Source organism: Limulus polyphemus, unplaced genomic scaffold, assembly GCF_000517525.1.
Source record: "Limulus polyphemus unplaced genomic scaffold, Limulus_polyphemus-2.1.2 Scaffold828, whole genome shotgun sequence".
NCBI lineage: Eukaryota > Metazoa > Arthropoda > Merostomata > Xiphosura > Limulidae > Limulus > Limulus polyphemus.
This window is the reverse complement of record NW_013666438.1, coordinates 144155-159578: the sequence shown is the minus strand read 5'-3', so window position 1 is coordinate 159578 and position 15424 is coordinate 144155. Positions and strand designations below refer to the sequence as shown.

At 34.7% G+C, this 15424-nt stretch overlaps 1 protein-coding gene across 1 annotated transcript; it reads right to left on the bottom strand.

Annotated features, from left to right (window-relative positions):
- Positions 1-9506: 9506 nt before the first annotated feature.
- On the bottom strand, positions 9507-14924 carry LOC106460748 (cuticle protein 16.8-like). The gene is made up of 3 exons (XM_013920483.1): positions 14850-14924; positions 10191-10259; positions 9507-9908 (listed from the first exon to the last, which is right to left on the bottom strand). The coding sequence occupies exons 1-3, from the start codon at positions 14922-14924 to the stop codon at positions 9507-9509; spliced, it is 546 nt and encodes a 181-aa protein (XP_013775937.1).
- Between the last annotated feature and the right edge of the window lie 500 nt (positions 14925-15424).

Here is a 15424-nt window from a genome sequence, read left to right as displayed (position 1 = left end):
CCCTCTAGTCTTACACTGCTAAATTAGGGACGGCTAACGCAGATAGCCCTCGTGTAGCTTTGCGCAAAATTCATAACAAACAAGCAAACAAACTTACCATGAAATAATTTTCATTATTCACATCACCTTGTTCTTAATTCAAATGTCATGATGGACATTTAACTAACCACTAGACCAGTGTTTCTCAGCCGGATCTGCCAGACGCCCCTCCCCCTCCAAACCTTTGGGCTTTGGACGTCACGACCCCCTATTACCTCTACAAGGATGAGCCCCCCAGTGGCACAGCGGTATGTTTGCGGACTTCCAACGCTAAAAACCGGGTTTCGATACCCGTGTGCTTAACTTCAAACTAACAAATAATCTATAAGGATGAAAAAAAATCTTGATGTTTCTTGGCGCAGTTCGTTATAGTTCATAACAAAGATGGTATGTGTACTTCTCAGACATTTCAAGGACTCAAAAAATAAATAAATAAAATAATTGACTCAGCTCAGACAACTCATGACCCCCCTGGAAACCTGCTCGCGATCCACTGTTTGATAAACACTACACTAGGCAGTCTGTACTAAAGCTTATAAACTACACTGATAAAACTGTCGTGATCTAACTCAAAATAAATAATTAACGAAAATTTTGATGTTGTCTAACCTTTATGTTTTGACATATAATCTTTATATATACCCACCTTCTTCTCTGCATCTTTGAAGATTAAATTTAGTTATTTCATATATATATATACTAGCTGAGTTACCCGGCTTTGCACGATGAAAATTTAGATTTGAAATGTATAGATCAGTATTATTTTCAGCAAATTATTCATTAAGTAGACAAAAGCTGTGATGCGAGAAATAAAAAAAGCATTTAATCAAACAAAGCTTTATTTGAAATTAGATCGTGTTTGAGCTTCTCTTGTTCTTTGAGCCTGAAGTTGTACATCATGTTGCTCCTCTGTTTCTGCTCTTTGTAAGTTATTTGTCTTAATTTTTGTGCTTAAAGTCTGGTTTGACGTTGTTCAGAAGTTTCTTTTTGTCTATATCCAGCTTGCCTTGATGATTCTGACTGAACTCTGGCTTTGTGCTGTTCAATAGTTTCTTGCTGTCTTTGAGTAACCTGCCTTTCAGCTTCAGCTCGAACTTTACGTTGTTCCAAAGTCTCTTCCTGTATTTGAGCAGCCTGTCTTGCAGCTTGTGCTTCAAGTCTTTGATTTCTTTCTTCTTCTGTTTCAGTTGCTCTTTGTGCTTGCATTCTTTTAGCGGCAGAAGACTTTCCATAGAAAGGGCGTTTCTTGGGTGGCATAATCACCTGTATCACTAAACATTATTTCGCAATTCACAAAGTTACTAAATCACTTATGAAACCACTTAGCACTGTTTAAATAAAACTGTTTTTGGAAATACTGAATTGACAGCAAGATGATCTGAATGTCTCCCGCCATAACGCTTTCTATGTGCAAAACGTGCTTATGTTTATCTCTATATTCGGTTTCGCATTCTTAAAGGAAAAGGATAAACCATAACCTAGGGCTATTCGTTCTAATTCGGTTAAGTTATAAGATGACAAGTTTAAAAGATTTTATCGGGTTGTAATCTTGAACAAATTATCAAATTTCATTATTTTCATGTTTTTTAATTCAAAAACATCATTCTTAACAACCAGTTTTGTCGAAGATTAGATGTAATTGTGCTAATCCCAGGTTATGCCTAATCTACCTAATCTACAGCTACCAGGTTATGCCTTTACACAGCTACCTAATCTCTGCAAAAAAATGAGAGATTTAATATGTTGAAGAATATGTGCAGTGATATTTGGCAAGTACCTTAAAAGCGAGATGACTAGGTTAAAATTTGAAGCAAAAACTGTACTTATTTTTAAAAACTAAGAATGGCTGATCATCAAGGTAGACTATTACGTTGAGTCGAAGGTTAGCTGAAGGGTTTGATAAAATATCAAGACATGGGCGAAGTCAAGGACATAAAAGTGAGAATCAGTCTCCTTTGTATAGTGCTAAGCTGCACATACAAAGCACATTTTTTTCTGTAGCTAATCTTTCAGAAGAAAAGGTACCAAAATGCGTAAATATCTCTACTCTGTGCCACAAGGTTCCCCAAATATAAGGTCAAGCAGAACACGTGTAATTAATTTTGAAACATCGGATAATTTGACCAGTACCGTAAAGATGATGCAAGAATTACGCCATTTTGGTGACAGTTGTGTTTCTAGAACACTTGTTTATTGTTAATAGAAACCCTAAAACCCTTAAGAAAATACAGACACAAGACATATTTTAAATATCCATATCCTATAGATAGTTCTTAAACTTTAATTATTCTCTTGTTAAGCCAAGAAGTCCAATAAATAAAATTAATGATATTCTAAAAGCGCCAATAGTGTATAATTGATAATATAAAAGTAAGCTTACAAATGGTATTTTTATTTCTGCTTTTTAAAATTTGTTCTAGTGTTGGTCTAGTTTGAGTCTAAAGGCTAAGACAAACATACTTGTCTAGAAAATGTTACGCTCACTATAGTGTGGAGTATCTTATTTTACTGTATTAGTCTTGCAAAATGCCAACAGGAAAACATCCTTAAATTGTAAATAAAATAGCGCAAATAGATGCACAGTTAGGTATATAAACGAAAAATTCAAACTGTGGGGATTAATAATAACATCAAACAACGGCAATTATTATTATTTAGTTATTTGGCTGACACCTTTATTATCCAAGGCGATTTGCAGGGTTTTTCAAGTATTAAGATACAATGTGCTTTGTTTGTTTGTAATTAAGCACAAAGCTACACAATGGGCTATCTGTGCTCTGCCCACCACGGGTATCGAAACCCGGATTATAGCGTTGTAAGTCCGCAGGCATACCGCTGTGCCACTGGGGGGGGGGGCATACAATGTGCTAACTATACAACATTAAGCACTGTGGTTAATGCCACAGTTCCAGTATTTTTTCATTATTACATCACTGGTATAACAACAAATTATAACAAATCTCATAAGGCCCTCATTATAACTAAATACACCCGTTTTTACTGTGATGTTAGTCTTTGAAATATGTTTCAACATTTTCACCACTACTCGTCACTGTAGTTTGCTACAATACACATATTCAGGTACAATCTGAGATTTGAGATAAACAAAACTTTACTTTCATAGTTGCAAACAATAATAATAATAACCTTGTATCAGCTTATTGGTGAATAAAAATCATTACTTGAATTATCTAATTGGAGTATTATGGATTACATTAAACATAAAACATTGTCATGAACCAAGGTATTGAACAAAAACCCTAATAGAACGTTCGGGCAAAAAGCACCTTAAACAGCAGAGATTCAGTTCAAACAACACTTTAAAGCCTTTACTATTGGCTGCTAAGACTGTACACATATAAAAATGCCCAAAAAAGGCACGCACGTTAGACTTCCAAGGAAAAGAAAATCCGCTCAAAACTGCCTTTGTTATTCTTATTCTTATTATTCTCTTGGTAGCCTACAACAAATACGGCTTGGTGTACTAAACACAAACCTTTTGTAGAATACTAAATAAGGTACAGTAAAGGTGTATTCAAAAGTCGATTTCTTTCTGAATTTTTTACATAAGCCAAAACATCACAATTTAAGTGTAAACGATGTTATCATTGCTCCTTCAAGTTAGCTTTTTTACTTATGTGTAGTGTTCCTTTAAAAGCCTCAAGTACAGGGTGAAACAGGAATTATCAGCCAATAATAGATGATTATTAGATGACTGTAACATGTAGATAATCAATGTTTTGTACACTATACAATCGGCGTCTTTAGGAAGCCAACTCCTATATAATGTATGAAGTGAAGGAGTAAAAAAAAATCAATACCAATAATATTAAATTTTATTACACACTTTCGTAGAATAATTACTTTAAAAGACACAAAGGTTTATTTAAAGCGATGTTTTAGACATATATGTTTTACTTGAAAAGTCTGCTTTTCTACTGGTAGAATTTTATACGCATTTAGAACGGGATGTATCGTAGTCTAGGCATATATTTGCCCATTGTTATTCGTTATAATAGAGAATTTACTGACATAGAAACAAACAAACAATTTAGTTAACAATACATTGTATTTACCATAAAATTTGAAAAATGCCATTCGTAATTTCTTGAAAAAATTCTCTAAACTTAAGGTGTTAGTATTCGAGTTCTTTTTATAAAAATGTCCATGCTACAACAAATTATAACAAGCCTTGAAAGGAAATGTTTGATTAACAAAACTAATGAATAAATTAAGATAGTTGGCTTCATTTGTATTTATTGAACTTTTTCAAGTATTAAATCTATCGGATAGACATGCTTAACTTTGTCAAAAAAACAATTATTGGTTTGTTTGTTTTTGAATTTCGCGCAAAGCTACACGAGGGCTATCTGCGCTAGCTGTCCCTAATTTAGCAGTGTAAGACTAGAGGGAAGGCAGCTGGGCATCACCGCCAACTCTTGGTCTACTCTTTTACCAACGAATAGTAGGATTGACCGTCACATTATAACGCCCCCACGGCTGAAAGGGTGAGCATGTTTGGTGGACGGGGATTCGAACCAGCGACCTTCAGATTTCGAGTCGAGTGCCGTAACCACCTGGCCATGCCGGGCCTTTATTGGTTTGTTACTGATAAATTACCGATATATCAACCTGCTCTACCAATCATAGCATCTAACTAAATACACAAATAATTTATGAGCTAAGTTACAGCTGGTGTAACTGGCAAGTCAATCTGTTAAGCTTGACTACAGTCTTTCTTGGGAAGCTGTGTAATGTTATGACGTTCAATTTCAGACAGAAATCAATCTTCTGCTGGCAAACTAAAGTTACTACCCATAGTTATTACTAATGACTGTTTAAAGACGTGTAAGTTTAATTAGACGAATGTGTTGTTAAGTAAAAACATTGACTTGTATGAATTCATTCAGTGTAAAACAGTGATTGTTTTTATGATTGGTGTTATTAAAAAAGCATTTAATACCACCTGTACAAATCATTACATTATCTGCATTGTTAAAAGATCTATTACTTGGCCCGGCATGGCCAGGTGGTGATGACTAGCTGCCTTTCCTCTAGTCTTACACTGCTAAATTAGGGACGGCCTCGTGTAGCTTTGCACGAAATTCAAAACAAACAATCTATTACTTGTAGACTTAAGTTTTTCATTGCTGTCATTTAAGGGTAAGCTGGTATACATATTGCTGAAATCAAATGATTCCGTAGATTTAGGTGTGAAATATATCTTTTGTTCAAATTGCGCATAATTTTTGATAATTATATGTGAATTAATACCAGTGCTTTATTTTATAATGCTACAATATTTCTTCAAATGTGCTGTGATGTACTTAAGACATGTAATTGGGAATAACATTGTTATTAATGTTTGTATCAACTCCAAATTGTTTTAAAATTTTGTTATGTTGTTTGACAATGTTATTTGCATCGGTTTCAATAAAAGTATAAACAGAATTACTTGAAAGTACTCCACTATTGCAGTCAACAGTCTCCAACAAAAACTCACAATTCTGTTTTGGAAAAATCACTGTAATTTTCACTAAAGCACAATTTAGGGACACAGGAATGTTCGTTCTTACTCCTCGGTCCATTTAAAATATGAATAAACTGTAATGAGAATAGATAATGGTGTGGTGATCTTGGAGTTGTCCAAAAAAGATGTCATTAATTTAACATTAAACCAAGAAAATTGCCAACCTCTCATTTGACAAACATTTAGACCTGTTCTTTACTCTTACAATTTTCTCAAACACAGTAGACACACATGTTTTCCTATAATATGAACAAGAAATTCCACCTGCTTGCATTTGAGTTTACACTTCCCTGGTTTAAACCTGCCGTTCTTATCTGCTGAAGTACTACTCTTACATTTTTCGGAGTGAACTCGAACATGCAGCCAACCAATAAGGCATTATCAACTTACATAAGACATCTTTCCCATCACAATCCCTTCATTGTAGCTCATTAAGCTTCTCAAAAGTGACGGTCATATTACACAGGCCAAATGGCATGATGCAAAACTCGTACAAACGATCTCGCTTACTGAAAGTAGTTTTAGTTCTACTCTTTTTATCCGGATTTACTTACCAAAATCTGGATGCCAGATATAAAGATTGAAACTTTATCCCACTTCAAATGCACCTAGACATTAATCTGTATGTTGGAGTGAAAACGCATCAGCAGGAATCATCATGCTCACACATAACCTTCATACAACCCCATTCTTCGTGACTAGATGTCCATGTGCTCTCTACTAACTTTATTATTCCATCCTTTAACATCCACCGTATTTTGACACTAGCTACATCTCTAGTACTTCTACCAACAGTTCAATGAGCTTCTACCACTACTTTGAATCAAGAATACTTGCACTAGCGACCTTACATGTGTCTTAAGCTGAATACTTGCTTTCAGAAGTGGCATGATGGAAGTAATACTAGTGCTACATTCAATTACCTTCATTTTGCTAGTTGTGTTAATGATCGTTCCAACAGGGAGCTGAATAGTTGACTGGCAATAGTTATAAACAATAATAGGAGTTACTACCTCTTTGGACACATCACCGTCCAAGCTAATGTTACTTGCATTTCATGAATTGGCTTTAACACTGCGTTCACAGCTCCAAACACACTACACCTCGTGTTTTATTACCAATGAACGCCACTTATGTAAATTGATATATTTTGACTTCATCTACAAAACCCATGTAGTCCACTGTTCCTGGATCTGCTCTGGCTAGCATTGGTTGTTTTCCCATGTACATGCAAGTTACCTGTCGCATAGACGAAACTAACAGATCGTTTTTGCAATACATCCATTCCAGTGTCACTTTCAAGGTCAAAAGTAACTACCTTCATTTTGTGGCTGTCTTCACTTAGATGGAATCAGAGTCTTTCCTCCCCTGGCATGTCTAGTCTATCGCCATTTACTTAGGGTAGTTGATATATGGTGAGATTAGTCAGTGCTCTAACAACTCCTGTATCTCCTACATCCATGCGATGTCTCATTGTCTTAATTGGAAGCTCTTTAATAGACTTATCTTCGAGGACGTCCTCGCAATTTGCTAATGCCATTCAGAATATGCCTTCTCATGCAATCAGTATAAATCATCTGTAATCAAGTTCTCTTAGAGATTCCACTTTCGAACCTTGAATTTAGCCTGATGGAGAGCTTATTTCTCTATCGTGTTGAATTGTTACTTCAACATGGCTACAACTGCAACCCACTTCCAAATTTGTGCCTTGCTAGTACTGAACAGCATCCAAGATTATATTGTCCAACTCAGGGTCAGGTGATGTATCGCCTCTTCCAGAGTTCAGCAATTCCAGGTAAAGACCTCTATGAATGCTTCAGGAAGGTTGCACTCTTAAATTTAAGGAGTGTAATTTATGTAGCTTATATCACATTTACCTGTGTTTTCTGTGTAAACCTCTCACCCACAGCCTCTTGATCAACAACATGCTGAGATTTCCTAAGTGATATAGATGTGGTGGAGTGAACTGAACTTGAACAGGGAATCCGATATTTTCGACAAGTGTTAAGGTCTTGCCTTTTGGTGGCAGCTTATTCGTTATCTCACCTGCCGGTGGAAAACATTCAGTCTCTACTATCCAGTCTGTGACTACAGCCCGAAATGCATTATGTACCTTTGCAGAATTGGCAAAATTCCAATGCCCAGCAGAGAAATTTTCCTAAACCTGACAATTTTCTATGACACTACCTAATTCTTTCTCCTGTTTATAAGTCTTTTGACTCTTGTAAAATACCATTTCCTCAAATTCGAAGCTTCAAATCAATAATACAAGAGATCTAACGAGAACAGGCAAATACAGGAGGCTTAACCATAAAATGATTTACAGAGAAGAATCTGAATTACTTTAGCTTCAACTACGTTTGAAGCACTTAAGCTCATTGAAACAATCTGTATTCATACACAAGCGCTGTCAAAGCTTAAGTCAACTAAATTTAATGACACCTTTACTGGAAAATTAGCAAATCACATAAATTGAAATCAAATCAATCCTATTTTTTAAAACAATTCCACACTGAGAGAACATTGCATTATTTAAAAATAACACTGCCATTCTTCTAAAGGTGCATATGCTACCCACCTGTCTGGTGGTTACTCTCAGTTCAAAGCAACTGATGTTTTATTCCTGGCGCATCACATTAAACAATATTTAATATTTTTATTTAATAATAAATAACGGATTGCGTTCATAAATTGCTGAATATTTCATAGCTCTTAAAAATGCATATTTTTCATGAAGAAATAATAGAAAACATTTACATTTATAACACAATTACATCATTCGGCTTCTCAATTTTTAAATTACGACGATCTTTAACCACACATATTTTTTGGTTGGTTGGTGTAAACCTTAGCAAGGTAAAACTTTCTAGATTGGTTCACAGTTTTTGTGTATTAAATGAATAATAGCACTTATCTGGGATTTCTTATAGTAAGATCCTCTAGCTTCTACCTAGATAATGTTTACTGCCTTGTCCATTACTTTGACATTGTAATTATAACTCTTTTTTTTTTTTTTAACTTCGAGAACAATGTAATATTACCAGAACATTTTTGCAGTCGCTCGAAATATTCGTACTAAACTGATGTAAACACACGGTGTCCCAGAAAAGTAATTATTCGTTATGGCAGAACACATTATTCAAATTGATAAGCAGACATATCAACGATTGTATATATATATATACAAGACTAGCTTTTCTGAAAATTAGCTCAAAAACAGCGACAGAAAAATGTTTCGTAAAAATTATTTTTTAATTAAGTTCGGACTTAAGTTAATTTTCTTCTCAGTAGTAGGTTTATATAGTCTTTTTTTTGTGTGTGTGTGTGTCTGAAATAGCAGAATACGTTATTTCCAGATGCTGCCGAATCCAGTTTTATATATTTATTTCTAGATTGTGCTTGTCTCGCACTTTCAGCCAAAGCTACACTAAGATTAGCTGCGGCGAACATTGTTAATTTATAAACTAGAAGGAAGGAAGGAAGCTTCAGCAGCACTCGTTGCCAATTCATATGCTACTCTAATCTAAAAGTGGGATTTGATTATCACACTTATAACACACTGATGGCAAAGGGACGGCATGCTAACTATGAGACCAATATTCTGTCATTACCATAAATTAATGACGACACATATTATAATAACAACAAAACCATAATTTGTTTTATTGAAATAAATTACTGCAATAATAACACATAACAGAGGCAACTATATCTATTTACAAACAATGATTTGTTGGTGTACATTTTAAAATATCCGGCGAGTACAAGCATTACGATTTCGGTAAAATCCCCAATGTTGACAAATAAGCATTTTTAATATGTGATTGATAATTATAACGCATCTAAAGCACACTCAAAACCAGCACACCCAAGCAAGTGTCGGGGTTTTTGATTTGGTCGGAAACCGATGTTGTTGTTTTTTTCATCAAAGTATTATTTAGTCCCAACCTTGGTACAAGTTGCCAGGATAAGCCAATGGAAGACCTCCCTTAACTACAGGTGCAGTTACAGCAACCTTGGGAGCAACTGGAAGAGCAGCATAAGCAGAAGGAACAGCTACATTTTTCACAACAGGAGCTGGGGCAGCAGCCTGGGAGTTGATTTCAACGTCGGCAGGATTCTGGTTGTCGGTACCAGGCTCGTTTGTTGAAATCCAGGCACGGAAACCTCCTTCATCAGCTACATAGTTGACCTGACGACCGGTGCCCCAGGGGTCTGTGTAGCCATAAGATCCCTGAACTCTGCCGGCACCATCCCCACTCTCCTGACGGCTCTGTCTGGTGCCGTACTCATCGACAGTATCGTAGCCGGTGTCGTATGGAGTAGGGATGTTAATGTCCTGCAATGATTCTTATGGTTATTTCTTATTTCTTGAAACTCTAATCACAGAAAATACAAAAAAAGAAAGTTCTTCGAGTCATTTATTTTAAAACGTACCTTTACTAAGCTAACATGAACGAGGTATCACGTTGCTGATTCTAAGAATATAAAGGTAACTGAGATTTTGGAAAGAAGAGTGCTACGCGTAGTATATTTCAGTCTTTGAAGTACGCGATAGCTTTATTTTAAGTAGTAAATATAAACTTAATGGCTATTTAAGTTCATTTAGAACACTGCTTACGTATGCAGGTGCGGCAACAGGTAGGTAACCGGCAAAAGATCCGGCAACAAGACACAACAAAATCACGGCCTGCAAAATGAAAAAAAAATGCGTATTAATTACAAATTCTATATTATTAATGTCTTTTAAAGTTTTTCAGCTATTAAAATACCGTTTAGAATAGTGTGACTAACAAGAAAACTTCTACCTTCGTCTACAAGTGTGAAAACTAAAATCTTAAAAAGTTTGTTTTTCTTATTACATTTCAAATACAAAACTTTTAAAGGAAAGATGACCATTACTTGGAACACTGGCAATAGCTATCGCATCTTTGATAGTTATGGTTACGACATTACGACAAAACTAAAAACATCTTAAACCGATCAGTTTGAATCTGAAATAATTTTTGTCTGATTGTAAAGTCATTAATGTTACGTTAAAACTTTTTTTTTCTTTTACCTTTACTGGCAAGTCTGGTTTAATTTTTATCCATATACCATACCTTGGACAACATGCTGGACTTAAGTGTAAAATTCCCTCTCCCTGAGTTGAGATATGCTTAAGAATATCGGACTGAAGTTATTTATTGTGGCTAGACGATCGACGTTTATATAGAGAAGAGAAAATGGGTCAACGTGTAGATTAGCCACCCCACCCTGTTTGGCACGCTTTGTTTTAACTTTACACTGAAAGAAAGTGTATTGTACATGATGAAAGTGTTACGTCACACAAATCATGATGAAAGTGTTACGTCACACAAATGACCTATCTTACTGCATGTTTCTAGTGGAATCCATAAAGCTATACCAGACATTAAACCCCTGAGGACTTATGGACAAAACAGGAAAACATAGCGAATGAAAGGTAGTTAAGGGCAAGAAAAAGGCGGGGTTCGGATCTTTTCGGTGAAAGAAGCTTTGCCTGTACTTTAAAACCAAATCTGACCAGCAAACTCCAGTTTCAGAAGGAAACGTAACATAACCTTATCTTCGCCAGAAGCAAGCACTTTCAACCTTACAAGTTAAAATAAACAAACTGGAAATAAGGATTTTCTGCTCCATGCTTTACAGTTATTATTAGCAATAATAATACAATTATTTGTTCGTTATTCAGTATTAGCAACTGTATAAGAGTAATTTGTTTTGTTTGCAGGAAAAGTTTAGATAGAACAAATGATTTTCCTAAATTAATATATTTTCTCCGGTTGGTCAGTGGTAACTTCCAGACTTACAGTGCTAAAACTCGGGATTGGCAGAGAGCAGATAGCCCATTGTATACCTTTGCATTGAAGTGTGAACAACAACAAGTGTGCTAATAGACTATTTGCCTCCCAGTGACACAGTGGTATGTCTGTGGACTTGTACTACTAGAAACTGGGTTTCGATACCCGTGGTGGGCAGAGCACAGATAACCGTTAATAAGAAACAACAACAACTATCCCCATCATTGATATCATTTTATAAGCGATATTCTATAATAAAGTTTGTGAAAATGTTATGATATATGTATAACATCTATAGATGTATATAGGTATCAAAACGTACTCTTCCATAATAATCAGGTATATTTTAACATTTGGTTTATCCTAAAAATCCAGGCTTGACTTCTTTAAACCAATGCTTCATTCTGAGCGTGACGTTTTCCTGATAATCCCCAATTCTCTCCGAGTTTTCATAATATCGTTTGGCCATATGGCCTTGGTAACTTTGGTTGTTGGCCAGACTTTCTCATGAATATAAAGTGTAGTTATTTTATGGCTTTGGCCTAATTGGTTGGAACTAGGAAAGAAGCCTTTCTCCTTCATCTTTGTTTTTAGCCAGTTTGGTTCCGGTTTACGCACAGTGCAAATGATATTTTCAAGCCATCTTTGTTATTAATACTTGAAATAAACGACATTAAAACACCAAAATGTGTTATTTTTCTTTAGTTGGATTCTCAACGTTTCGCTTTACAGCTTCTTCAGGATAGTTCCAATAAAACACAAACCGTAACTAACAGTGCAAAGCTCCAATCAGTGTCCAATTAAAGAAAAATAACAAATATTATTGTTTTAAGGTCGTTTATTTCTAGTATTAAAATGTCTTTCATATATATCAATGTGCACTACAGGAATTATACAGAAAATAAAAAAGTAATTCAGTGTGTGTGTGTCTCAAATCATCGGCTTCTCAAGTAAGCCCATGTGCACTACAGAAATTATACAGAAAATAAAAAAGTAATTCAGTGTGTGTGTGTGTGTCTCAAATCATCGGCTTCTCAAGTAAGCCCATGTGCACTACAGAAATTATACAGAAAATAAAAAAGTAATTCAGTGTGTGTGTATCTCAAATCATCGGCTTCTCAAGTAAACCCCGTGTAAACATATGTTGATTTCTGTTAAGCCATATGTAACTGTGTTGTCCATTTCTGTTAATAATGATATTGTGGCTGTTTCTTAAAGTTCATATCTTCAATCTTTACTGTGACCCATACTAGACCACAAGGCTATTGACAGTAATATATCACCAGTTTCTCAACGATTAACTAAATCATGATCTTCTTCCTAATAAGTAGCTTATCGGCTGACAGTTCTAGAAATAAGAATACTACATAGATTTAAACAATTCGACTGAATATGTACAAAACATAAACTTCATTCCAAGAAAATACAGGTGCACTATAGACGTTATACTGGGGGTTAATATCAATTTATAGAAGCAATGTTTCAGGTTTCGTTCTGTCCCTGGAACTACTTTCTACATCGTCAGTAGTGCATATTATAATTTGTTGAGATTACGCATTACTGCGCAACGACGGCAGTTTGGATTGTAATAAGTTTTTGCTAAAGATGTCTAAGTCAGTTTTAAACTATATATTTCCATAACCCTTTCACTTAAGATGAACATCAGCTTTCGAAACCAAGTTAAGCAGTCTAAAAACATAAAATGTATCATAACTGCCTTTATGGCCTTGACAGGATGTGTTCGAGAAAGTTTGCTGTGATTCCAATTTCTTTGGTAACACAGGCCTGCGATGTTTTATTGTCTTGAAAGTTGTACATTTTCTACAGTAATTCCTGTACGTTGAATTCGAAAATGATATCAACTTTTCTCCATCACGTACAGATTTTTTCCCCAAGCGTTATAACGCAATACATAAAAGAAAGACCACAACACGTAGTTTTGAGACTACAAGACGTAGATTTCACAACAAAATCAGGATGAATGAGGATGCATATTCGTTTGACATCAATGTTCTTTCATTTCCTTCAGTTTTTTGTATTTTTGTTAACAAACATGATAATAGAAAAATGTTCATTGTGGTAAACGAAATAATAATTTGATCTAAATAAGAGTTTTTTTTCTTCCAAATTTGTAAAAAAATCCTTACATGATAGAAAAAAATGAATATTATTTTCGTAATCTGCGTAGTTGAATTATGGAAAATCCGTTACTAAAACCAAAACAACTTTTATGAATTTTAAATTCGCAGGCCTGTATCACCTTTCTCATGAAAGTAATAGTAGATTGTGTACTAAAAATTGTAAACTTTGGGCTACCGAGCCTTTGTAAACTTAAAATCCTGGTTTATTATTATTAAAAGAAAAAGGAAACACGCCTATCCATGGCCTTATGAGTTAGTGGATTCTCTTTTGAAACCATAACCTTTAATAGAGGAAGTTTGGATGTGTTTTTGGATCCTGTTGTTATCTTAAACATTCTTTATGAACATTAAAGGATCCCTTTCTTGAAATGTTATGCTCTTTGGTTCTACATCATTTAAAAACCTCGCTATGTGAATACCGTGCTTCAGAAAGAGGTTATATTCTTCCAGCTATAAGTATATTTGTTGCACCATTGCACTGTAAAAATGGCCCTGAATTTTCCGTAAACCAAATAAAGAAGAGCTATACCTTGTATCTTTGCCAACACGTCATTACATATCATATGCAAGTTATTAGTATAACGTGTGACGATTCTGATAATTCAAAAATCAGAATTATTATGTAATAAACAACAACCAAACACATTTTCTGTATGTTATGAAATTTGTACTTCTTTTTGGTGAAATATAAAATAGTGGAGGAGTATATACGATATATTTTAGTCATGTGTACTCTGACGGTACAAAATACCTCTATTTAGAATAAGTGATTATTAAACTTCAAAAGAACATTTGTTAGCATTTGGGGAAATGTTTTACAAACTGCTGTTATGACATCATCAATATGATCATCATACGGCCCATTTCATATTATTATTATTTAGCGGTCAATTAGGCCTTACAATACTCAACATTCGTAAAAAACAATATATAACTTTAATAAAGTACAGTGATATTTTGATGCATATTCTACTCCATGATATACAAAACGCACAAATAGAAACAATCATGCCTTATGCTAGCCGCACTGTATATTTTTTAGCAATTAAACACAAAAATTGAAATACTGTTTAATAAATTAACAAGGAAACGAATAACGATAGACTTGTGCAATTTTTAAGAAATAAACTTTAGCAATAACTATTCATTATTTAGGAACAACATGTCAGCTCAAACATTCATCAGAAAATCACCAGTCTTCATCAGTATCCTGATCAGTTGATTCCAACGAACGTATATTTGTATAGGTGACTACTTATGTATTCGGAACTATTCAGCGAACCTAAGATAAAAAAATAAATATGATACCCAATTTACCATTCCTTTCACTCCTTGCCATCGAGTTATTCTGGATATGGGGAATTGGGGAACTTCCTCCTTCATCAATAACATTTTACATCAATATTTAATTAGCACCTAGGAAACGGTAAGAAAAATCTTTGTTATATGCTCAATATTCGTTCTCCCGATAATTTTGTTTCTGGTTGTGTTCGACATAGTAAGAAAAGGCGAGGGAGTTTTTCAGAAAATCTGAAAATAGTAACTATAACATAGATCTGAGGATCTATGGTAGTAACCTTTCTTTGAAGCCTATATATAGCTTACTGGCTAGGATTTGATCCCATCATCTTTTGATCCCTACAGAAACGTTTTAATTACCAGACTACCGAGACACCCGAATTTATTCGTTGAGACGGACACCTAGAAACATGAACTTATTTAATTAGCTCGCTCAATTAACGTTTTTAGTTATTCAACAGTATGTTGCTTTTAATCTCTTTTTTAGTATTTAGTTTCTCAAGAATACTCTAAAATGACACTAGAAAAGCAAAAGTAACGTGAACTCCCTATGGTTCTATGTTATCATTCTGACTGTGACAGACGTGTTGACT

Bases quoted from the DNA above. Each gene is read 5' to 3' on its own strand.
- LOC106460748 (XM_013920483.1), bottom strand. From the start codon at position 14,924: ATGTTATTGATGAAGGAGGAAGTTCCCCAATTCCCCATATCCAGAATA. The intron at 10,260-14,849 runs GTAAATTGGGTA...TTCATTTTGCAG, and splicing joins GGCAAGGAGTGAAAGGAATG to GCCGTGATTTTGTTGTGTCT. The intron at 9,909-10,190 runs GTAAGCAGTGTT...GAATCATTGCAG, and splicing joins CTGTTGCCGCACCTGCATAC to GACATTAACATCCCTACTCC.